Genomic DNA, 25,807 nt, shown 5'->3' with positions numbered 1-25,807 from the left:
AACAGCTGGTTCTGTGATTATTTCTAGTGTTTCAGGAAAACTCATGACCACTCATATATATGAAATTAGCCAGTGGTAGTCTAGAAATTTAAAATCGAGGTATCATTCTCGGCCGTAGCCGAGTGGTATGTTGTTAATACATTTTGTATTTTTTTCTTTTTCAATTTCTTTAATAAAGCTATTTAATTGAGGGAATGAATTTAATTTCCGGAGAATCTCTTAGGAAATTATATGTAGTAAGGAGGTCGATTTCTTTCCTATGTTGGAAGACATGCTGTATGAAGGTGCAATCCTCAAATACCAGTGTTTCGATCGCCCACCTCTCGTAGGTGCCAAGTTTAGTGATTAATGCTCTACCATTTCTGGGTCTCGATGGTACATGATGGACGCCGGGCCCAGTAAAGAATCCCATATACTTCAGGTTCTCTCGAAGTGCGATTCGACCGCTTGAGTTCAACCAAGCTTTCGGCTGAAATCTAGATGTACCGGGAGTCTTGACCCAGGTCTTATTGAAGCTACGCCATGTGTCACCTCACCACACTATTATTTTTTTTCTCATTGTTACGGGTCTCCGTAACATTTCCTCATGTTTCCCAACTCTTTCTAATCCTTCTGTGTTCATTTTTTTTTCAGTAAAACTCTTCCCTTGCTATGTCTGCTTCCCTTCGTAACTCGTTAACTTTTGTACATCTTTCTGCCCTCTTCCATATCAACCTGTATCCACGCCCTCCTTTCGCTCATTTTCTGCAACATCTGTTCTGTAATATATGCTTTCTTAGCCGTTTTGTGTTCGCAGTAACCTACTAGTTCTTCTCCAGCTTGCTGTATGCGAATAATATGTTCCCACCGTTTGTTACTACCTGCACCTATCATTTCCTCATGTAAGTAGTTTTCTTCGAATTCTTCAACGAAAAGGTTTTTTACTTCCTCGTTTTTCAACTTTTCAGTATTCAATATCCTGTTGTCTACTTTCCTTCTGCCTACATTTTAAAGTTGAATATCCACTTCAACCAGCACCAAGTTATGATCAGAGAAAATGCCAGCCCCGGGAAGTCTCTTCGCGTTTTTCAAGCTACTCCGATATCTGTTCTGAATCATAACATACGTCTATTGAATATCTCCAACCGTCTATTGAGGATTTCCATGTATACCTTCTGAATTACTGTAATTAATTTGCAAACTTCTGACAATAGTGTCACTTCGTTTATCTCCCGGAAGTTTTTAGTAGGGAGAATTTTCTTCCAAAACTATTAAGTAAAGGGAATTCCACCTCATCTTTCTAGGATTCGCACTCTGCCTGGAAATATATATATGAAGATCTGAAGTAAATTTCGATCTAACTGCCATTTTCTGAAGTTTCGAGTTATAACCGTAATGATGGTCTATGAGCCAAGCCAATTTAAGTACAGTATATTCGGATCTAAGCGCCAAACCTGTGCGTAGTAATCCAGATCATTGTTAATAGAATGCGTGACGTGTATGCGCATGGCACAAACTCTCGAGGAAAAACATTATCTCAAAACTATTCATATGGCACTTAGATCTTAAAATACTTCAGGTCTTCATTTACACTGCTCATAAAAGATAAATTTCTATATTCAGAGTAACTTCAACATCAAATTCAGTTATTTTCAAATTCAAGGCAATTTTCACTGTTTGAAAATTGAGAAATTACTCCAAATATTAATGTAGTTAGTCGTCGACTTACAATCTTTTTATATACACGTATTTTTGCGGTTGTGTTGTCTGCGTGAAAAGTTGCAGTGTTTTGAATGCATCATTTATGCATCATTAGGTAGGTAGAACGACAGTAGTATTGCTATCCTTGTTTCGCAGTCCCCAGCAAAAGAAAGAAAAAAAAAGATAGTTCATTGTGACACTTTTATTTTAATCTTGTAAGAACAATAATTAAAACTATTAACAGTATATTCTCTTTAAAAGAATACGTAAACCAATGCTCAAAACACCGGTCGCATCACTATCACTGACAATTTCAAATTTTGTGCAGAGCAAATTTCCACAGAGAGTGAAAGAAGAATTGCAAAAATACTGGTAATCCACGTTGATCACGATCGGATATATATCCACGCGGAATGACGTAACTCATGTCCAAAATGATTGTCGTATATCTATAACTGTCTTCTTGTATGAATATAATTTGAAAATGATTTTGCAGGGTACCTTTAATATTGATACTATGAGTATAATCGGGAAATGTATATTTGTAGTAAATTTCATAGGAAAAGAATTATAAATACGAAAATCAGAATGAGTAAAACAAGATGTCGCTAAATGGACAAGGAAGTTTTATTTTCGTTTTATTGTTCTTATTTACTGCTCTTTTGACATGAAATTTGGCACAAATATGTCTTTGTTGATTATACGCATACTAACATTATAAGAAATACCGGGCAAATTCGTTATCAAATTATATTCTTACAAAAACATATTTATAGACATGCGACAATAATTTTGGACATGAGTGTACCTCGGAGGGATGAATTACCACAGGTCAGTCCATGGAAACATCACTGATTATCAACACCTCTCTTAAGGAAGTGCGTCTGTAATATGCACAAAGCAGTAGCGTAGTAGTAGTGGTCCGCGTATGCCCGAATGACTCATCCTCACTCTCTTTCATGACCGGGGTGAAAGGTCAATGACCTGGCCCGGGGTCAATGACCTAGGGGTACCTAGGACCACCCCCTCTAAATTTTGGCAGGGGTACCATGGCCCACCCCCTAAATTTTGGCAGGGGTACATAGGACCACCCCCCTTAAATTTTGGAAATTGCCAAATCTAAAAATTTGGTATGGTAGCCTAGGACCATAGTATGTACCTCTATTAGTATTGGGTGTCTATGTCGTTCCCTTTTATGGGTAAAAAATTGCCAAAAAGTCAAATTTTGGGGGTTTTTGACCTAATTTATCCCCTTTGATGAGGTATTATTACCATATATAGTTATATGGGCGTATACAGGGGTTCATTCCCTTTCATAAGACATGGGTATATTGGTGCACCCCTTGAAAAATTTGGGAGGGGTACCTTGGCCCACCCCTTAAATTTTGGAAATTGCCCAATTTCAACATTTGGTATTATAGTACAGGACCCTAATATCTATTATGATAAATTTCGGTGGTCCACCTCGTTTCCTTTTAGGGGTACAAAATTGCCAAAAAATATAAACGTAAGCAATACGTTATACCACGTGTTTGGTTTTTGGTCGATTTTATCCCCTTTGATGAGGTGTTATTACCCTATATGGTTATATGGGCGTATACAGGGGTCCATTACCTTTCATAAGACATGGGTATATTGGTGCACCCCTTGAAAAATTTGGGAGGGGTACCTTGGCCCACCACTTAAATTTTGGAAATTGACCAATTTAAACATTGGGTATTATAGTACAGGACCCTAATATGTATCGTGATAAATTTGGGTGGTCCACCTCATTCCCTTCTAGGGGTACAAAATTGCCAAAAATTCAAATTTCGGGGGGTTTTGACCTAATTTATCCCCTTGGATGAGGTGTTATTACCCTATATAGTTATATGGGCGTATAGAGGGGGTCCATTACCTTTCATAAGACATGGGTATATTTGTGCACCCCTTGAAAAATTTGGGAGGGGTACCATGGCCCCCCCTTAAATTTTGGAAATTGACCAATTTAAACATTTGGTATTATAGTACAGGACCCTAATATGTATCGTGATAAATTTGGGCGGTCCACCTCGTTTCCTTCTAGGGGTACAAAATTGCCAAAATATAAACGTAATCAATACGTTATACCACGTGTTTGGTTTTTGATCGATTTTATCCCCTTTGATGAGGTGTTATTATCCTATATAGTTATATGGTCATGTATAGGGGTCCATTACCTTTCGTAAGATATGGGTATATTTGTGCACTCCTTTAAAAATTTGGGAGGGGTACTTTGGCCCACCCCTTAAATTTTGGAAATTGCTCATTTTATATATTTGGTATTATAGTACTGGACCCTAACATGTATTATGATAAATTTGGATGGTCCACCTCGTTTCCTTCTAGGGGTACAAATTGTCAAAATATAAACGTAAGCAATACGTTGTACCACGTGTTTGGTCTTTTGGCCCAATTTAACCTCTTGGATGAGGTTCTATTACCTTATATGGTTATATGGTTATGTATAGGGGTCTATTCCCTATCATAAGACATAGGTACATTTGTGCACTCCTTTAAAAATTTGGGAGGGGTACTTTGGCCCACCCCTTAAATTTTAGAAATTGCTCATTTTATATATTTGGTATTATAGTACTGGACCCTAACATGTATTATGATAAATTTGGATGGTCCACCTCGTTCCCTTTTAGGGGTACAAATTGTCAAAATATAAACGTAAGCAATACGTTGTACCACGTGTTTGGTCTTTTGGCCCAATTTAACCTCTTGGATGAGGTTCTATTACCTTATATGGTTATATGGTTATGTATAGGGGTCTATTCCCTATCATAAGACATAGGTACATTTGTGCACTCCTTTAAAAATTTGGGAGGGGTACTTTGGCCCACCCCTTTCAAAATTCGGTAAACGTTTTCTAGGACCCATTGGTGTTCCTCTTATGGCCAAATATTCAAAATTTAAATGTTATTGACCGGTTTTATTATTGAATAAGTACAGGATTTATTACTTTTTTTTCATAAGACACAGGTGTATTTGTGTACCAATCTTAAATTTTGGGAGGGGTACATTTCTTATTGTCGTATCAATAATTGGTAATTGTTCTTTGGGTAAATCATTGTCAAATATGAGTATGATCACGTGATCAGTTATTAACCTATGATGGGATTAGGAGTCCAGGACATTGGTACATTAAAACTTTGTAGTATAATTTAAGAATTGTCAAATGAAATTACGTCATTGGTTTTGATTATTCACGCCAAATATAAACGTAAGCAAGACGTTGTACCACGTGATTGTCCTTGATGAGGTAGTGTACAGGGATTCATTTCCTTTGTTGTGGTACTTCTTAAGTTTGAGTACACACACTTCTAGAAAACAGTTGGTTCTACTCAGGTAAACAATTGACGGACATTATTGACCTTATTGAACATATAATAATATGATTAACTCTAAGACTTAGGTATATCAGGAGAAGTATTCTTTAAATTTGGGAATGGTGATAAGCAGAATTTTAACATAAGGCGCGAAATTAGAAACAATACATTGAACTTTAGTCACAGCTCATAGTCTAAGATCATTGGTGGTGATTGATTTGAAATCTGATAGCTATCCTTATTGAATCTTATGACTCATAGACGAAAGGCAATACATGCTACAACACTGGCAAAGTTATTGTTAATGCAATTTGATTGGTTGATCACTATCTTTCCTGCAATCTGATTGGTTGATCACTATCTTTCATGCAATCTGATTGGCTGATGATTTTCAAATCTTTGCTGTATTCAGTTTTAAGTTTTGTTTAACATTTAAAAATCTTGGTTTCGTTCAACATTTTGCACTCACTGATAAATATGATCAAAACCGTTTATTTGTTAATCGAATAGTTAAAAACCGGATAAAGTTTGACGGTTAACCGTGAAACGTAAATTTTTTTTTAGTTTGAAATTTTTTTGCTTGAAATTTTTTTGTTTGAAAATTTTTTCGTTTCCAAATTTTTTTTGTTTCAAAATTTTGTTTGAGATTTTTTCGTTTGAAATTTTTTGTTTGAAAATTTTTTCGTTTGAAATTTTTTGTTTGAAAATTTTTGTTCGAAAATTTTGTTTAAAATTTTTTGTTTAAAATTTTTCGTTTCCAAATTTTTTGTTTGAAATTTTTTGTTTCAAAATTTTGTTTGAATTTTTTGGTTTGAAATTTTTTGTTTGAATTTTTTTTTCGTTTCAAAATTTTGTTTCAAAGATTTTTGTTTGAAATTTTTGTTTCAAAGTTTGAGTTGACATTTTTAAAAGTTTGTGCACTTATTAGTAACGAACCGGAACTGTTTAGAACAAAAACCTTTGACAACATTGTGGTGCAATAGTACACGTCAGAACCTGGGGTTGTACTTGAAATGAAAAAACACAATTCATTGAAATGGATCATTTTATTACACTCCACATACATCCATACCAGATAGTGGTTCTGGATATTGTCGATACAATGTATTTTGAACTTCTTGCACTAGTTTGTCTTTAGCATATAATTTTAATTCCAATTGAAGTCTTTTAAGGTCTAATGCAATATCAATTGGTGGAAACTCAATGTCCATTTGATCACAAATAAACTGTTTATCAATACAGGTATGCACCCAAGAACGATGTTGACAACCATCACAATATCTAGATACATGTTGTACAATATGCATAACACATTTTTCAAAATAGTACTTTTTCAGGAATATACTTGTTTTGTTACACATTTCCACTGCATGTTTCACACACTGAAATACGCTGATAAATTTGTTCCATTCAGTTTCCGTTAGATACACCATATTGCGAGGGACATGGAATGTACTCTTCTTACGTAACAGCACCATCTTCTCTTCGAGGACTGTACGCAGCACCACTTCATGATTTGAGCCTAATGATTTGACTATGGTCACATTTAGCTCATCATGAAAATAATCGTTCATTTGGTCGATTCGTGAACATAATATTTGCCATTCTTCACAGGTCAGTTGTACACCAAATTGTTCTGCTTTGCCCAATCGAATCACTGGGTCAAATGTTCTAGCACTGATACCAATCATCACATGTTTTGTTTGAAATATATTTATTGGATAATAGCTTGCGAAGATGAACTCTTTATCGTTAGAAGTACACATCTTTCCTCCTGAAAAGCACTTGCTCAAATGATTTCGTGGGATGACACTGTATTTGCTGGTTTATAGTTATTGCTGACGTCATTGGTAAGGAATGTGCTGATTCATGATTTCATCACAGTTGCTGACGTCATGCCGACCAACCACATTCATACAACTACAGCTGACGTCATTGGAAAGAAATGTGCTGATTCATGATTTCATCACAATGGCTGACGAATCCGGCTGTGTACTAAATTCAAGTTGATGACTTCGACCCAAGAATCCTTTGTAACATAAAGATACAGATCCAGTATTTAAGAAACGCAGCAGTTCTTCTTGTTTTGACGGTTCCATGGGTAAATATCTTGCTGGTAAAATTATATTCTTATCATTTTCAAGCTTCACTACGATTCTTACTCCAAACTTTGTAGGGATCATTTGGCTAGCTAAGATTATATAAGGTACATTTTGTTGTAAATCAGTAATCTTGGTAAATGATTTCATCACATCACGTGTGTTTAGAAACTGCAGACAAGTAGCCATGATGACGTTATCATGAATACTAACTCGAACGATACTTATATATGATGCAAAACTGATGACGTTGCATTATCATGTTCTGACGTGTACAATTGCACCATGATAAACAACGTTGCCAGATGTTTTTGTTCTAAACAGTTCCGGCTAGTGCATACCTGTATTGATAAACAGTTTATTTGTGATCAAATGGACATTGAGTTTCCACCAATTGATATTGCATTAGACCTTAAAAGACTTCAATTGGAATTAAAATTATATGCTAAAGACAAACTAGTGCAAGAAGTTCAAAATACATTGTATCGACAATATCCAGAACCACTATCTGGTATGGATGTATGTGGAGTGTAATAAAATGATCCATTTCAATGAATTGTGTTTTTTCATTTCAAGTACAACCCCAGGTTCTGACGTGTACTATTGCACCACAATGTTGTCAAAGGTTTTTGTTCTAAACAGTTCCGGTTCGTTACTAATAAGTGCACAAACTTTTAAAAATGTCAACTCAAACTTTGAAACAAAAATTTCAAACAAAAATCTTTGAAACAAAATTTTGAAACGAAAAAAAAATTCAAACAAAAAATTTCAAACCAAAAAATTCAAACAAAATTTTGAAACAAAAAATTTCAAACAAAAAATTTGGAAACGAAAAATTTTAAACAAAAAATTTTAAACAAAATTTTCGAACAAAAATTTTCAAACAAAAAATTTCAAACGAAAAAATTTTCAAACAAAAAATTTCAAACGAAAAAATCTCAAACAAAATTTTGAAACAAAAAAAATTTGGAAACGAAAAAATTTTCAAACAAAAAAATTTCAAGCAAAAAAATTTCAAACTAAAAAAAAATTTACGTTTCACGGTTAACCGTCAAACTTTATCCGGTTTTTAACTATTCGATTAACAAATAAACGGTTTTGATCATATTTATCAGTGAGTGCAAAATGTTGAACGAAACCAAGATTTTTAAATGTTAAACAAAACTTAAAACTGAATACAGCAAAGATTTGAAAATCATCAGCCAATCAGATTGCATGAAAGATAGTGATCAACCAATCAGATTGCAGGAAAGATAGTGATCAACCAATCAAATTGCATTAACAATAACTTTGCCAGTGTTGTAGCATGTATTGCCTTTCGTCTATGAGTCATAAGATTCAATAAGGATAGCTATCAGATTTCAAATCAATCACCACCAATGATCTTAGACTATGAGCTGTGACTAAAGTTCAATGTATTGTTTCTAATTTCGCGCCTTATGTTAAAATTCTGCTTATCACCATTCCCAAATTTAAAGAATACTTCTCCTGATATACCTAAGTCTTAGAGTTAATCATATTATTATATGTTCAATAAGGTCAATAATGTCCGTCAATTGTTTACCTGAGTAGAACCAACTGTTTTCTAGAAGTGTGTGTACTCAAACTTAAGAAGTACCACAACAAAGGAAATGAATCCCTGTACACTACCTCATCAAGGACAATCACGTGGTACAACGTCTTGCTTACGTTTATATTTGGCGTGAATAATCAAAACCAATGACGTAATTTCATTTGACAATTCTTAAATTATACTACAAAGTTTTAATGTACCAATGTCCTGGACTCCTAATCCCATCATAGGTTAATAACTGATCACGTGATCATACTCATATTTGACAATGATTTACCCAAAGAACAATTACCAATTATTGATACGACAATAAGAAATGTACCCCTCCCAAAATTTAAGATTGGTACACAAATACACCTGTGTCTTATGAAAAAAAGTAATAAATCCTGTACTTATTCAATAATAAAACCGGTCAATAACATTTAAATTTTGAATATTTGGCCATAAGAGGAACACCAATGGGTCCTAGAAAACGTTTACCGAATTTTGAAAGGGGTGGGCCAAAGTACCCCTCCCAAATTTTTAAAGGAGTGCACAAATGTACCTATGTCTTATGATAGGGAATAGACCCCTATACATAACCATATAACCATATAAGGTAATAGAACCTCATCCAAGGGGATAACTTAGGTCAAACCAAACACGTGGTACAACGTATTGCTTACGTTTATATTTTGACAATTTGTACCCCTAAAAGGGAACGAGGTGGACCACCCAAATTTATCATAATACATGTTAGGGTCCAGTACTATAATACCAAATATATAAAATGAGCAATTTCTAAAATTTAAGGGGTGGGCCAAAGTACCCCTCCCAAATTTTTAAAGGAGTGCACAAATGTACCTATGTCTTATGATAGGGAATAGACCCCTATACATAACCATATAACCATATAAGGTAATAGAACCTCATCCAAGAGGTTAAATTGGGCCAAAAGACCAAACACGTGGTACAACGTATTGCTTACGTTTATATTTTGACAATTTGTACCCCTAAAAGGGAACGAGGTGGACCATCCAAATTTATCATAATACATGTTAGGGTCCAGTACTATAATACCAAATATATAAAATGAGCAATTTCTAAAATTTAAGGGGTGGGCCAAAGTACCCCTCCCAAATTTTTAAAGGAGTGCACAAATGTACCTATGTCTTATGATAGGGAATAGACCCCTATACATAACCATATAACCATATAAGGTAATAGAACCTCATCCAAGAGGTTAAATTGGGCCAAAAGACCAAACACGTGGTACAACGTATTGCTTACGTTTATATTTTGACAATTTGTACCCCTAGAAGGAAACGAGGTGGACCATCCAAATTTATCATAATACATGTTAGGGTCCAGTACTATAATACCAAATATATAAAATGAGCAATTTCCAAAATTTAAGGGGTGGGCCAAAGTACCCCTCCCAAATTTTTAAAGGAGTGCACAAATATACCCATATCTTACGAAAGGTAATGGACCCCTATACATGACCATATAACTATATAGGATAATAACACCTCATCAAAGGGGATAAAATCGATCAAAAACCAAACACGTGGTATAACGTATTGATTACGTTTATATTTTGGCAATTTTGTACCCCTAGAAGGAAACGAGGTGGACCGCCCAAATTTATCACGATACATATTAGGGTCCTGTACTATAATACCAAATGTTTAAATTGGTCAATTTCCAAAATTTAAGGGGGGGCCATGGTACCCCTCCCAAATTTTTCAAGGGGTGCACAAATATACCCATGTCTTATGAAAGGTAATGGACCCCCTCTATACGCCCATATAACTATATAGGGTAATAACACCTCATCCAAGGGGATAAATTAGGTCAAAACCCCCCGAAATTTGAATTTTTGGCAATTTTGTACCCCTAGAAGGGAATGAGGTGGACCACCCAAATTTATCACGATACATATTAGGGTCCTGTACTATAATACCCAATGTTTAAATTGGTCAATTTCCAAAATTTAAGTGGTGGGCCAAGGTACCCCTCCCAAATTTTTCAAGGGGTGCACCAATATACCCATGTCTTATGAAAGGTAATGGACCCCTGTATACGCCCATATAACCATATAGGGTAATAACACCTCATCAAAGGGGATAAAATCGACCAAAAACCAAACACGTGGTATAACGTATTGCTTACGTTTATATTTTTTGGCAATTTTGTACCCCTAAAAGGGAACGAGGTGGACCACCGAAATTTATCATAATAGATATTAGGGTCCTGTACTATAATACCAAATGTTGAAATTGGGCAATTTCCAAAATTTAAGGGGTGGGCCAAGGTACCCCTCCCAAATTTTTCAAGGGGTGCACCAATATACCCATGTCTTATGAAAGGGAATGAACCCCTGTATACGCCCATATAACTATATATGGTAATAATACCTCATCAAAGGGGATAAATTAGGTCAAAAACCCCCAAAATTTGACTTTTTGGCAATTTTTTACCCATAAAAGGGAACGACATAGACACCCAATACTAATAGAGGTACATACTATGGTCCTAGGCTACCATACCAAATTTTTAGATTTGGCAATTTCCAAAATTTAAGGGGGGTGGTCCTATGTACCCCTGCCAAAATTTAGGGGGTGGGCCATGGTACCCCTGCCAAAATTTAGAGGGGGTGGTCCTAGGTACCCCTAGGTCATTGACCCCGGGCCAGGTCATTGACCTTTCACCCCGGTCATGAAAGAGAGTGAGGATGAGTCATTCGGGCATACGCGGACCACTACTACTAGCGTCATTTCAGGAGTTGTTGGGGAGGGAAGACAAAACTATCCACTGAGAAACTTCACTCTTTTGATTAGTATATGACTATACCGTTGATATATATAACTCAGGAGCAATTTCAGCAACGCCATCTGAGATTTTGTTTGGGGACATAGGATTCTCCACCGAGGAGAGTTTCTCTTCACGTTTCTCATTAGACTTTTAAACTGTGTACGAAGTCTTATAGAACGGTTTTGTTCATCCCTCCGGCTGTTGATAGATATCAGAGCAAAAGCAATAAAATATATTGAGAAGTGTTTTTTTTTTTTTTTTCAATCGATTCAGCGTCCTAACAATAATTCCATATCTTTCGTTAACCTGCTATTCAAACCGAATGTGGTTCAAATTAATCATATTGATTTCAACGTTTGTCGGTGTAGAAAAACGGTAAGATCGCAAAAAGCGTTTTTTTTTTTTTTTTTTTTTTTTTTTTGTAAACGATTCAGTATCTCAAAGCAACATATCATGACTCCATTAACACTCTACTAAATCGGAAGTCATTCAAATTTACTTTCAGTTTCAATACTGATTTCTATTGAGCAAAAACCGTAAAGCGATACCTAGAAATCATTTTCTTGAAATCGATTCAGGATACCAAGAATAGATTGTCTCCTCCGTTAACGCTCTATTCAAACCGAAAGTGGTAGAAATCAACTATTTCCGATTTCAAAATTGGTGTCGTCATAGAACAAAAACGGTACTGGACAGTGATTTTTTTTCAATCGATTCAGTGTCTTAAAGAGAACATACCACCGCCACCCGCAAAGATCTATCAAATCCGAAAGTAGTTGCAATTTACTAGTACTTCCGATTTCAATACTTACTCCATATAGCAGAAACAGTAAAATATCAAGATGTTTTTTGACACTGATTCAGTGTCCTAACAATGAGTTTTTTGTCTACTTTTATCTATCTGTTCAATCCGAAAGTGATGAATATTTCCGATTTCCGGTTACAACATTGATCCCATAATGAATAAAGTGGAAATAGATAACGACAAGCAGTTTTTATATGGATTCAGTACCGGAGGAATGTGTATTACCTGTGATTTTATTCCTGTATTGAACCGAAAATGACAGATACTAATTAGCATTCCCAGTCTTAATGCTAATGTCCATAGAGATAGGGAATAATGGCTTCTTGAAATGGCTTCAGCGTTCGAGAACAGGTATATCTTTGATTTTATTCCTTTATTCAAATATTAATAGACGTACTACTTGAAGTTTAAGTATTGGATTGTTTAGAGGTCTACCGTAGATTCTCACTGTGAAACGAAACTCATCATTATTAATTTATTCTCTAAATAACTGATAACTCCAACAGATAATACAACCTAGTTATGGTAGTGTATTAACTTGCATTCTTGTATGCTGTAAAGCTCGAAAATTGTTTTTGCAGGTAAGTTTGCATAGCTATTGATTCACCACTGGTTAAATACCCTATTTCTTCTTCATACAATTCAATTTTATTATCGTAATTGTTTAGTTTCAGTTGTAAGCATAATTCTTTAATTTATTAAAGATAAATCTAGAGTAACCTTCTTTTTGATCTAGAATCATACTTTTTTTATGTCAATGGTTCCCAACCGATTTCCCGCAGTTCCATAGAATTTAACGATCATGAAGCATTTAACCCTTTATTGGGCAGAGTTACTCTCAAGCAACATCGCATTCTATTGTGTTATCCGCACGAATTATAACTTCAGTGATCATTTAATTGGCATTATTGCTTTCATACAATATTCATATACATGATTTGCGGGTCGCTTCTTTAGATACTTCTAATCTTCGTCAACAGGAGACAGTAACATTTAGTATTGTAGAAGCTTTTATCTCCTACGTTCCGCAAAAGTTCTTTTTCTATTTTTATTTTTTTTTTTATTTGTGGTTTCTTGCTCTGTAGGAAAATATTTCAACGAAACTGTTGGTAATTACTGAGAGTATTCTTATGAAATTTTACCATAATAGGGCAATGCTGATCAGTAGCTACACATAAGACATATTTTATAGCAGTGTTGGTTTGAAATAAACACCTTGTATTTTGTAACCAAAGTACAAAAATACTTTAAAAATTACGAAATTCTGATCAGGAAGACATGGTTCAACCATAAACGCAAACTAAATATTTTAATGTTAAATGCTATCAATGCTTGTCCATTAAAGGGCTAGTAACTAGTTAAAATCAATTTTGGGACAAGTCTGTATCAGGCAAAACTTCAAGCGACAGTAACAATCGGGTGTTGTGATGTCGAGGGCGTTCAGCAAAGTTTGTCGCCAATCTAAAAAGGTTGGGAACCACTGCTTTGGATTGTTCTCTTACGATGAAATAAACTTTAAATGGATGAAACCAGACCTAAAAGTGTAATACTACTTTTTTAATGTCTTTTCCTTTGACGAAGAAAAATGACCTAAACTGCATTAATGTATTATATTTTTACTACATCAAGATTCATAGATTCAAAAGTTTTAATAAAGGCAATTAAATGATGAAATGATCCTTTTTCTGAATTGAATTTCTCATACAATCATTTTTTTTATTATGACATAAAACACGATCCAGTAATGTTACAGAAAAAATAGAACTACTACTCACAAGGGAAGCTATCCAATTCCTCGACGAATATCGCATTGAAACGTGCACAAGTAGAAGGACATGTTGAAAGATGAAAACATACATTCTCCGACTATTCGCAACGTCATCGAACAGGAAATATCATGATTTTTCCCCATAGTCCCTGCAGGTTGTGTACTCTGGTCATACATACCTTGGATGGGATATGAATCTGATACACTGGAACTTGTTTCGCAAGAAGACAAATGTTGCAAACTCAAGATGATAACAGTCGATGGTGATTGTGATCTCTAGTATGTTATTAATGTAAATCGATGTCAAATGGAACACGATACGCGATCGTAAGTTCCAAACGAACACGTTTACCCGGTGGAGAAAACGAACACCTGAAGCCACAACGCAAAATTAGCTTTCTATTATTATTATTATTATTATTAGTAGTAGTAGTAGTAGTAGTAGTATGATTAGTATTATTAATATTAGTAGTATAATGAGTGATAATAATAATAATAATGAGAAGAGGAAGAAGACAAAACAAGTATTGTTGGGCTCGTTCAGTAACGAAGGACTTCGGTCAGTCTTGATTGTCCTCTAGCACAGCTATGAAGGGTGTAACATCCACAAACAACCATTCCCCAGCCGGGACCTTGAAATCGCTGGCTTGACTCCTCAACCCACACGATCACGTCGGCAAGAAGACGTAATAATAATAATAATAATGGTAAAAAATAATGACCTAGTGGACGACATTGAAGTTTGCAAACAAATGTAAGTGAACTCTGAGAGATATCTACAACTTTGTCGGATGTAACCGGAAGTGATTTCTGAGCGGCAGAAATGTCGAAGAGATGGCCAAACCATATATTCGGAGTTGGATGAGCACGAATATATGAAGAGGAGGAGGACAGGTTGTATTTCGAGAGGTCTAGTCCAGCCGGAAATGGTCAAATCGAGATCAAAATATTAGTCGTCGTCTTCGTCCGGTCAGGATTCCACATATGGAGTCCATTTTCCGATCTCACGTCCGGTTCCAGAGATTAGAAGAGGGTACATGTTGACCCTCTACAGTTGGAAGTGACTACTCGGACGTTGGGTCAACATGTATGTATTTTTACTCATCTCCTGGGGACCCAGATCGTGTGAATTTGGCTGTCTTGGGACTATTTCCGGTCCGAGATTTCCAACCGGAAGTGAGGTGACCCTGTATATATTCGTGCTCATAATGTCCTGCCAACTCTGAATATATGATTTGGCCAGTTCTTCGACCTCTTTCTGCCACTCAGAAATCACTTCCGGTTACATCCAACAAAGTTGTAGGTAGCTGTCTGGGCTCGCTTACATTTGGGTGGAAACCCCAGTCATCCACTATCTTATGAACTCTATCATCATCTTCGCCTTCTTGCCGATCTGGTGATCGTATGGGTTGAGGAGTCAAGCCAGTGATTCCAAGGTCCCGGCTTCGAATCCCGGCTAGGGTATGGTTGTGGATGTTTCAACCTTCATAGCTGTGCTAGAGGACAATCAAGACGGGCCGAAGTCCTTCGTTACTGAACGAGCCCAACAATACTTGTTTTGTCTTCTTCCTCTTCTCATTATTATTATTATCACTCATTATACTACTAATATTAATAATACTAATCATACTGCTACTACTACTACCAATAATAATAATAATAGAAAGTCAATTTTGCGTTGTGGTTTCAGATGTTCGTTTTCTCCACCGGTAAACGTGTTCGTTTGGAACTTACGATCGCGTATCATGTTCCATTTGACATCGATTTGCATCAATAACGTACCAGAGATCACAATCACCATCGACTGTTATTATCCTGAGTTTGTAACATTTGTCTTCTTGTGAAACAAGTTCCAGTGTATCAGATTCATATCCCATCCAAGGCATGTATGACCAGAGTACATATGGGCTATGAGGCTATGGCTGGAGCTATGAGAAAAAAATCATATTTCCTGTTCGATGATGTTGCGAATAGTCGGATAAAGCATGTTTTCATCTTTCAACATGTCCTCCTACTTGTACACGTTTCAATGCGATACTTGTCGAGGAGTTCGATAGCTTTTCTTGTCAGTATATGAAAAAAAAAAAAAAAAAAAATCATCATCTCGTATATCTATAGCGAAAAGTTGTTTTCCGAGAACTTCTGCCCATATCAAAACGGAACAAGATTTCAATATTCTAAATAAAAGTTGATATATCATTGGAAGATAGTGGCAAAGCATGAAACCCCTCAATCAAGATTAAAAAAAAAAAAAAATCTGTAATAATACCAACTTCAGGAAAACGTAACACTGTTTTGTAGTGTTTATAAAGACGACACGATCATCTCGAAACTTTTTTTTTTACAGTTTAAAAATGATTACTAAAAAAAAGTACAGTAACAACACATTCTTCTACCCCTCCATAGGTACATGTATCACATTTTTATTTGTAAAATATTCAGTATACCATGGCGTGATCTGAACGGCAAAACGAGGGTGTGTGAAAATCTCAAATTTACTCGCAGTCATAGTTAAGGAGATTTAGGGTTCGTGTGAGATTCTCAGACGTCGTGTTGTTTCCGAACCTTTTTCCCCCTTTTAGGCAAAGGTACCCCCTCCTTCCAATTCGGAATAGATCCCTAATGAGGTCCACGGCCAATAGGGAAACAAGATTGTATTCTTAGTGGAAATGAAATGAAATCTTTCATTTTAATGTCCTTTAGGATAAAGAAGATGAATGAAAGGCAAGTGAATGATGACGGAAAAATCGGTAGAATGAGAATGTGGAAGGAAACGGGAATACCAGGAGATAACCCACGAACACGATGTTGTCCATCACAAACTTACATGGTCCGGGATCGAAACAAGGACCCCACATACCAGAGGTAAGCGCTCTATCACAGAGCCACTGTGTCCCCTTCAGCACGTATAGATGGTCATGTTATCACTACTACGACCCTTCAAGATTTCTTTGTGCACCTACTTTAGAGACGCTTAAGGAACCCCTTAGCAACACTGAAAAGAGAATAAAAACAAATAAATTGCACCCCACCAGAGATCGATCCCGGATCGTTAGGTTTATAGGTAAACACCTAACTGACTATCCCACTGCAGGCAGAAATTCAAACAATTAAGTACAGTAGTCACAATGGATCACGGATATAAACAAATGTAATTAAAAATAATAATGTTCATATGACTTTTTTATTTACTGAAAAATGTATGTACATTGTATTCTACAGTACTTTCTTCACAGCTCACAGTACATTACATTAATGTACATTATGAAATATTTACCTGTTACACATAATGTGTATACATACCATACAGAACTTTCTGGCTGGAAAAATACCATCTGGTTCTGTTTCTACAATACAAGAAATGTCCATAATACAAGAGATTATACATACACCCGCCTTGTGTTATGACTTATTGCAACAAAGTATTTCTTCTTCAGGGGAAGGGAAAGGAAGGGAAGGGGATAAGCTACTGCTCTAGAAGCTGCCAGCATTATTACTTTTTATACATTAAATTCATGATCTACACAGCAAAAACAGTACTCGCACAGCTATATGTATCAGAAAATAATTTGGCACCATAAAAAAAAGCAAGTACTGTTACTGAAGGTAGACAATTATTCACAGAATAATTTCATATGGTGTGTGTATATATATATATATGTATAATGCATATATTTATTTATATATATAATAGTAATAATTTCCCTCTGCATGTCTCTTACAAAAAATTGCCTACAACAGCTGCTACATCGAGTCAAATACAGGCTGAAGAAATTGTTTTCTCACCACAACAATTAAGTGCAGATAACACACACATTCATAGCACATGGTTTTGTTCTTACGTAATCTTAATACACCATTGGTTCGACACTACCCTCTGTCTAAATAAAGCAGTGTACGTTTATATCACTGTGAAAACTACTCTTACTTTGAAAAAATATTTTTAAAAAATACACGCACTTGGAAAAAAAAGATCATTATTACTTATATTTTGCGCATATATATGTTTTATATATATTTTTTGTATTTGTTTGGCTTTCAGATGCCAAGAAATTTTTCCAATATACAATGCAAACATAAAATGCATAGCTTCCTGTACAGGTGGCTACTAAGGATACGGTATCTGTTTTATTGTCTATGATCTTGCTTAATATGTTCTGCTAATTGCCAGTTGCCAGAAAATGTCTTTCATTGCCCAAAATATACAGCATTTGTAAGAAGTTTCATAAGTTAAAAAAAAAAAAAAAAAAAGTTACTCTACGCATTAACGATGAATTGTGTGTATTCAAATATTTATGTGTGAATTTTTATTTCAAAAAGAAAATCTTGTTCATAATATGAACTGCAGAACTGTTATGAATTAAAATGTAATTAACAAAATCATGTCTTTTTCAAAGAGAAATACTGCTTTCCCAATGGAGCGTTCCTACTTCTGGATACGCTTCCTAAATGACCCGTATAAAGAAATTATGAGTAATTAATACAATAAAAACAAACAATAACCGAACCTATGTGAGGTTTAGTTTCATCTGCTCAGTTTCCATCACATTAAAAAACAACCTTCAACCAAAAATTTCATATTTCGAGATGTGTGCTGTAAGTGTACTATTGGAGCAAGATAATTGGCAATACCACAGTGCTTTTAGAGCAAGATTTCTTAATGTTCTTAATATCAGGTACGAGCTGTGCCTGGATCGATAGGAAGTTTGACGTTATCACAAAGGATTTTATGTGCACATGACGAATTCTTCGTCAAAGACTAAAATATTACAATTATGTATACAAATTTCGTGAAAGAAACTGTCTTACATCACAAAAATATTTTTGTTTCACTGTAAGCACTGTGTGTTGCTATAGTAGTCAGTCATATTTACCAGTAGGTTAAAACTGTTGTTGGTCTTGTTACGAAATGAATATTCACACCCCCACGCATACACATCAATATGCAAAATAAATTAATGTCCTTCAAACTGTGAACTATTGCAAATAAACAAAAGCTCGGGCTTAAATGTGATTCTATGAACACAGCTATCAGGAATCTATATAATCGACAACAAAACAAATGATTATAATTATTATTACAAATAGGATATGTCTTAACTTTCTCTTTGATGTGTTTTCTTTCGAGCTACTATTCAATTAGAAAAAAAAATCAATAGTTGCTACACATTGCTACAAAAAACATGTTACTCAAGTGAAGTACTGGTTATTCTTTAGATAGATAGGTCAGAAATGCCGACTTTCATATCTTAAAACATTATGCAAATCACAATAAACACACAAAACTCAAATAAATAGTTAACAAATAAATACGGATAAAAATAAATAGCTTACAAAATATTATCACTGTATAGTCTGTTACGAAAACCCACGAAAGTAATGTTTTATTAAATTTTCTCTTTAAGATTTAAAGCAAATTTTATATATAAAAAAAAGTATACATATTAACATGTGCCTTGAAATTTTCAGTTTACATACATACGAAACTAACATCAGTGTAACAGGTACATCTGTCTGTGGTACATCATGTTAGTATATAAAATATACATATCTTCGACATAATATTTTGCACTTTAACTGTAATATTAGAATTACAGTTAAACATATCGTAGTAATTTACATACAGTATCAGCATTAATAGTTGTTACTAGTACAGAGCGCGAATGTGAAAGATAGATAATTCTAAGAATTCCTAGATTTTTAGATTTGAATAGTTATTGAAGGCCTCGAAAACACACATTGTTACCTCGTGCACCAGTGCTGGAGCCCAAAAAAGGCACTAGCGCTGGACGCAATTCTACCACCTACTAGAAAAATGCCCTATTATTTTCTGCCTGTTAGTACGCACATCCTAATGAACAGAACACAATTTATACATTTTCATGCAGAAAAGATTAAATATCCCATATGCTTTTCACTGTACATCGTTGATATTAATGGATCACTTCTGAATTGTTGTAAATTGTGCCAGACATATATTTATGCATATATTCCCGATGAACAATGAAATGACCTTTGAAACAAGTTATTTTTAGCGAATTTACTCGTATTTACCGACCAACTGACTAATCTTTTGGAATAAGGAAAACGAGTGACAACCAAACTGAACCTGCTAAGTCGGGAACAAATTTTCAGCTCAATGAAAAGACAGAAAGTTTTAATTTGTCACGACAGCCTAAGGTATACTCTAATTAAAGCGGAGCTCCTCCGTGGCTAAGCGGTTAGCGTACGCGCCTTTGGCGCGGGAGACCCGGGTTCAATTCCCGGCGGGAGCTCATGTGGTTCGGATTCCACGTTAATCAGTAGGTCCACGTCTCATATAGCCTCGCTGCTGAACGGGACGTTAAACTCAAAATCAACTCAACTCTAATTAAAGCGATTATGTAGTTCTGACAGGCTTAGCAATGAGAATGTTACGATTTCAGCACTGGAAGCATGAATTTTCCTTTTTTCACTATTTTTTTTTTTTTAACCTGTGTCTTGTCAATAGTGAGATTCGATGATAAAAAGGTTTTTAGTTTAAAAAAACAGTTTTCAAGCAGGTTACACTGATAATTAGTAGTGAGGAGTATGGAGGTCTCGATGATAAGAGACCACCACTTCTACTCTGGAGAATAATTAGTTACGCTCATTCCTGATCGGTGTTCTAAAAGTTTTATGTATTATCAAATCGAAAGGAAGGATACGTAAAATTACTGGAACCACACAGCAGTTTTAATCGGGGAACAATCACTACAACCAAACTTACAGAACTCCCAACTGTAAAATACAATTAAAATGAATAAATAAATAATTTTTTTTAAAAAAGCCGATTTCAAGACAAAACTTGAAAATTTGCGAATATCCAAGAAGTTCTGTATATTTAGTAGTAATATACAATTTTCTTTAAATTGTGCTAAATCCGGATGGCTCGAGTTCAGCGCTTCTTTTCAGACCCAATGTTATATGATACACGGATCAACAGTTTAAGGTGGAATGCGGGCTCTCCAGTAATTTCAATGCTCTCCCAGCGAAATCGAACCGAGGACCCCGTGCGCGCTAGCCACTAGACCAGTGAGGAGGCATCAAACTATTTGAGGATTTCAATTTTATTCAGTTCTCAAATTAAACATGTTATGAGAACGCAATCACTTTTTTCAGTAATTAAATACCCCAGGTCATATTTAAGGCAGCGCTATTGCTCAGGGCGACCAAATAGGAGTAGCGACTTTTTTGTTTAAAGCAATTTTAGTTTTCGAAAAGCAACACAACCTCCTAGAGTGAGTCGACTTGCTATCAACCAAGGTAATGCATATTGGAGTTAAAATATCAATAAGTTTACGATGAATGAGAGCTATAAAAATAAATAATACAAGTTATGTTGAAAGAATGATGAAGTGGAAAGGACACTGTGATGTACGAAAAGCGGGGAAGAATACTCCGTCTCTCCACAACCCAGGTCAACAATTTTGAGGTTTCAAAGCACGGAACGGAAGTAGTAAGAAGCTATGTAAGCTGTCCTCTCGGCTAAATGCAATACTCTAAACAAACTCACTGACTGAGAAGGGGAAATACGAAATACATCCTCTTCTTTGAACTTGAATACTTTAAATTGTCACATGAGCAGTACTAAGCACATTTCTGAATTATCAACTGAAAGCTTCCCACGTCGGAATATAGTTCAGATCTCAAGAAGAAAACAAACATTACTACTGCTGAAGGATACCCTTCACTTAAAATCTGCTACAGGAAACATAGAATGACAACACACTGTTGCACTGGTTTCAAACAAAATTAGTAACAATAAGAAATAAAGGATTTGTTGAAAAGCGTCAAAACATCTATCCACGAACGTATTGCAAAGAAATTATTTTTTTCCAAAAATAAAAGTACGAAAATAAACTTCCATTAATGCACACTCAACTTTATATAACCGATGCCTATTCCTACACTACATAACGAATTCTACATTTACCATCTTGTTAGCCGTGCTATCTTACGCTCTATCAGTTACAGTGACTATCACTTAGAACACTAGCCTCTCTGTGTTAAATGCAACTTTAAAACTATAAAATCTCGAATACTAACATTCATGTATTATGTCAAAGTACAAGCAATACACTTTCGTTGTACTGTATATCCCTCAATGTGCCTCGGACGTATCTACTATACTGCTATTCTATCAAAAAGTTTCAAAATCTGTTCGCATGCCATTTCTAATGTTAGCAGCAGCTTTAGTTCATAATGAATAAAAACAAAACAAAACACAAACAACATTTTATACTTTTTAATATTGACATATCAACTGAAAAAAAAAGTAATATACAGGTCTATTCCTCTCATAATATCTATGCTAAAGAACACAGTTAACAGAGCTGTTAAGAAAGGCACTATTCTACTACGTTTGAGTCCGATTCCAAAAATAGAGGTTGCCTATATTTACAAGAATTCCCGTATGTTATTCAAAAAGTTTAAGTTATATGGAAGACAGTATTACTCCATGTTCCAGTCTTTTTCCTTCTGGAAACTTTCCTTCCACAACATTGTCATATGCGAGTAGTCAAATATCTACATATCATATATGTATCGTAGACCTAGGTTGACGCATATGACTATACCAAATTACACATATGACTAGAGCATGAACACTTAAATGCAACAGCAATCAGATTGACTGAAGTGACTTCTATAATACATAGGTTTTTCACTTATTCATCACAACAACACTATATTAAACAGCAGTTAGTAAGGGCAAGATACACATACAATTTCAGCCTCCACACATAACATTACTTCTCGTTTTTTCCACTTATAATCACTCAGGAAAGCTAAAACGAAATCTAAAAGATTATGAAGTAATAAACTGAATGCGATATAGTCTCGTAAAATCCAACTGTATGGCCGGCTCAAAAGATCAACATTCACAGTATTGATTTAGGAATAAATAAATCTTTGCAAGCTTGGAAAATTAAATTTTCTTATATATATATATATATATATATATATATATATATATATATATTCGTGAACAACAACACATTATAGGATGATAAAAATAAAATGCTCTACGGATACTAAGACTATTGAACAAATTTTCGTTGACGAGAAACAACTTTTAGATTCGGTTTGTACTTCCGAACAAATGTCGATCTCTACATAGTTTGTCAAACATTAGAATGGATGAGCCGATTCAGTTTGACTTCACTAAAAAAAAATTCTCTTTAAATTTCACAAACTAGTATATACTGGTATATATATTAAAAATATGACATTACTCAGTAGGGTTAAGGAATTATTACATGCCTGTAAAATTTGTGGTTATTATTTATTAAATACTGTTATATTATTTACTTAGACATACGTAAAATTTTTTCTCGTCAGTCAAACGTGAAATATTATCAGCAGAGCGACAGAAAAAAATTAGCTTCTTTCTTAATCATATTTCCACTCAATGAAATATATTATTTGAATAAAGCTTCCCTCAATTCGCACACATATTTGCAACCTCACAAAGGTGCAAATCCAAACACACAATGTCGTATTTCCATTATCAGTGATGCTTAAATATTGAAAGAAAAAGCTTCGGTTAAGAAGCAGTATTTTCAAACTGACGTTATTTTCTGTATATAAATGAGAATATCAGAAAATTTCGTTTGTTCCTACGAATTTGTGTTGAAAGCATTAAGAGTATCTTTCCAAGGTTTTACAATGAGCGAAATAATAAGCGTACAACTATTATAAACAGCAAACAACATATACTACTAACAAAAACAAAGTATGCTCTCTACGTTAACTGACTTTCCTGTCACATGGATCGATATGCACTTTCGTGAAGATATGTTTTAACCGAACTATATAATTGTCCTGACCGCGGATTGAAGAAAGCCCCGGATACATGGCGACTTCAAGCTGAAATTATAAATTATGGAAACATGCACATAAACGGCAAGCACAACAACCACTCGCCTAACAAACAGCTGCAAGTATTTTTATTTTTATTTATTTATTTTTTCCAAGCTATAACAGTAGATGCACGTAAGAATCATAGGACTTAACCCATTTCAACCAGTTTTTGCTTAGGACCAAAGTGAGGGACACAAAATTTCATTCTTATTACCTTGTTTGCACTCAATAATTCCTGTACATAACACATTTCAAAACGTTCTAATTCGTTTCGTAATTCTCCGAAAGCAACACGTAACTTAACAGTCCGTTACGCTGTAAAGCGAGAATTCCACCACAAAAACGCCCTATACTTATATGTATATGCTTTGAATAGTTGTTTAATATTGGAAACATTAGATATTTGTTTCTTTTATAATGTCATTTAAATCGTTTATCTACAATCCTAATTTGGTAAAGTCTGATCTGCCAATGGAAAACATTAGATTAAATATTTTTCGATGAGCAATTAACACGCATCACAGGTTTTATAAACCTATTTAATCTCCTCTGCCACTCGTGCCCACCACAATCTCTGAAGAAATACGAATAACCAAAGCAATTGAATTTCCATACAGCTATAACATGAAGTATAAAAGTACAGTAATAAAAAATTTAGGTATTAGTTATTTTGTCAATACTTTTGCATAAATTGGGTATGTTTCGATCAACTGGACGATCACAAAGTGAACAAAGAGAGTAATTACATAAAGCAACAAAACTCAACTTCTAACACGACTAAGACATGGCTAACATTAGGTGAAATAACACCTTTGACATTTAAAATAATGTCCTATACCTTCAGAAGACGGACAATAAATACACACCAATAATAAAAAAGTGGTGCAATCCCGTTAGTGAAAGAACTTAATAGAAAACTCACGGTTACGATGTTGTCTATTGCATTCACAAATGGCATGGGATGGAACCTACGTCTTTCGAACTAGACGCAAATGCTCTATCACTGGGTCACCATAATTTCATTAATAAACACAAACGATACACTGAGTTGAAATGTTTGCCATCATTAAAACTAAAACCAATGAATAACGATCGTGAATGAATACTGAACTCGATTCAGAGGAATACAGCAATGGAGTGAAACATGCCTGTTGCATGTGAAAGTAACACACACATAAAACTACTTACACACCCACAATCACGCATACAAACATATAAACATACAAAGGCAACGCACAAGTTAATAAATTTAGCTTAGAATTAATCTCTTTCACGTTATCGTAACAGACTATACCCGCCCACATGTGAGAACTACAACAAGAGACGCATCACTCAATTCAAATCACATGCATGCACGAATACCAGCTTTTTTTATATAAAAAATTAAAACAATCGGAGGTAAGAAACATTACTCTGATGTAGAAAGGGCTATGTCCAAAAGACCGCTATCACATGTTTGTTTAATAGCAGCTTCCAGTTTGGCCAGCTCCACTTTAAATGTGGTTGAATAACGTGATTCATTAGGCAGATCAGCACTACTCTCTAGTAATTCTTCAGCAGTTGATTTGTCTTCAAACAATTCATCAGTCATTTCAGCTGACTCCTTCTCTTCAGTATTTAACCTAGTAATGTAAGACAGACAAATTTTATTTTAATAAAAGACAAGCTAAGTACTACCTAATTTGAATCTGATAAACAAAGTCGATTACTATTACCTAGGTAGACATTAGTATAATCTGCCATTAAAGTTTTATTTGTAATTGTTTATAAATATAAATTCGCCCAGCCTCGGTAATAGTCAATGCCTTGTTACAGGTTCGATAGAAAATATCTCAAAAATCAGAAAGAGAA

The 25,807-nt window shown here is 34.9% G+C and overlaps 1 protein-coding gene across 1 annotated transcript in view; it reads right to left on the bottom strand.

The window, feature by feature from the left end:
* Nucleotides 1-17,244: 17,244 nt before the first annotated feature.
* Nucleotides 17,245-25,807, bottom strand: part of LOC145688074 (uncharacterized) — a 119,729-nt gene continuing 111,166 nt past the window's right edge. The window contains exon 20 of the mRNA XM_081761795.1: nucleotides 17,245-25,578. Within this exon, the coding sequence (XP_081617921.1) occupies nucleotides 25,365-25,578 (214 nt within the window). The 3' untranslated portion in view covers nucleotides 17,245-25,364. The remainder of the gene's footprint in view (nucleotides 25,579-25,807) is intronic.

This window comes from Thermobia domestica, chromosome 6, assembly GCF_964235325.1.
Source record: "Thermobia domestica chromosome 6, izTheDome1.hap1.1, whole genome shotgun sequence".
NCBI classification, from domain to species: Eukaryota; Metazoa; Arthropoda; class Insecta; order Zygentoma; family Lepismatidae; genus Thermobia; species Thermobia domestica.
Note: the sequence above shows the minus strand (reverse complement) of the source record. Positions and strands in the feature narration are given on the sequence as shown.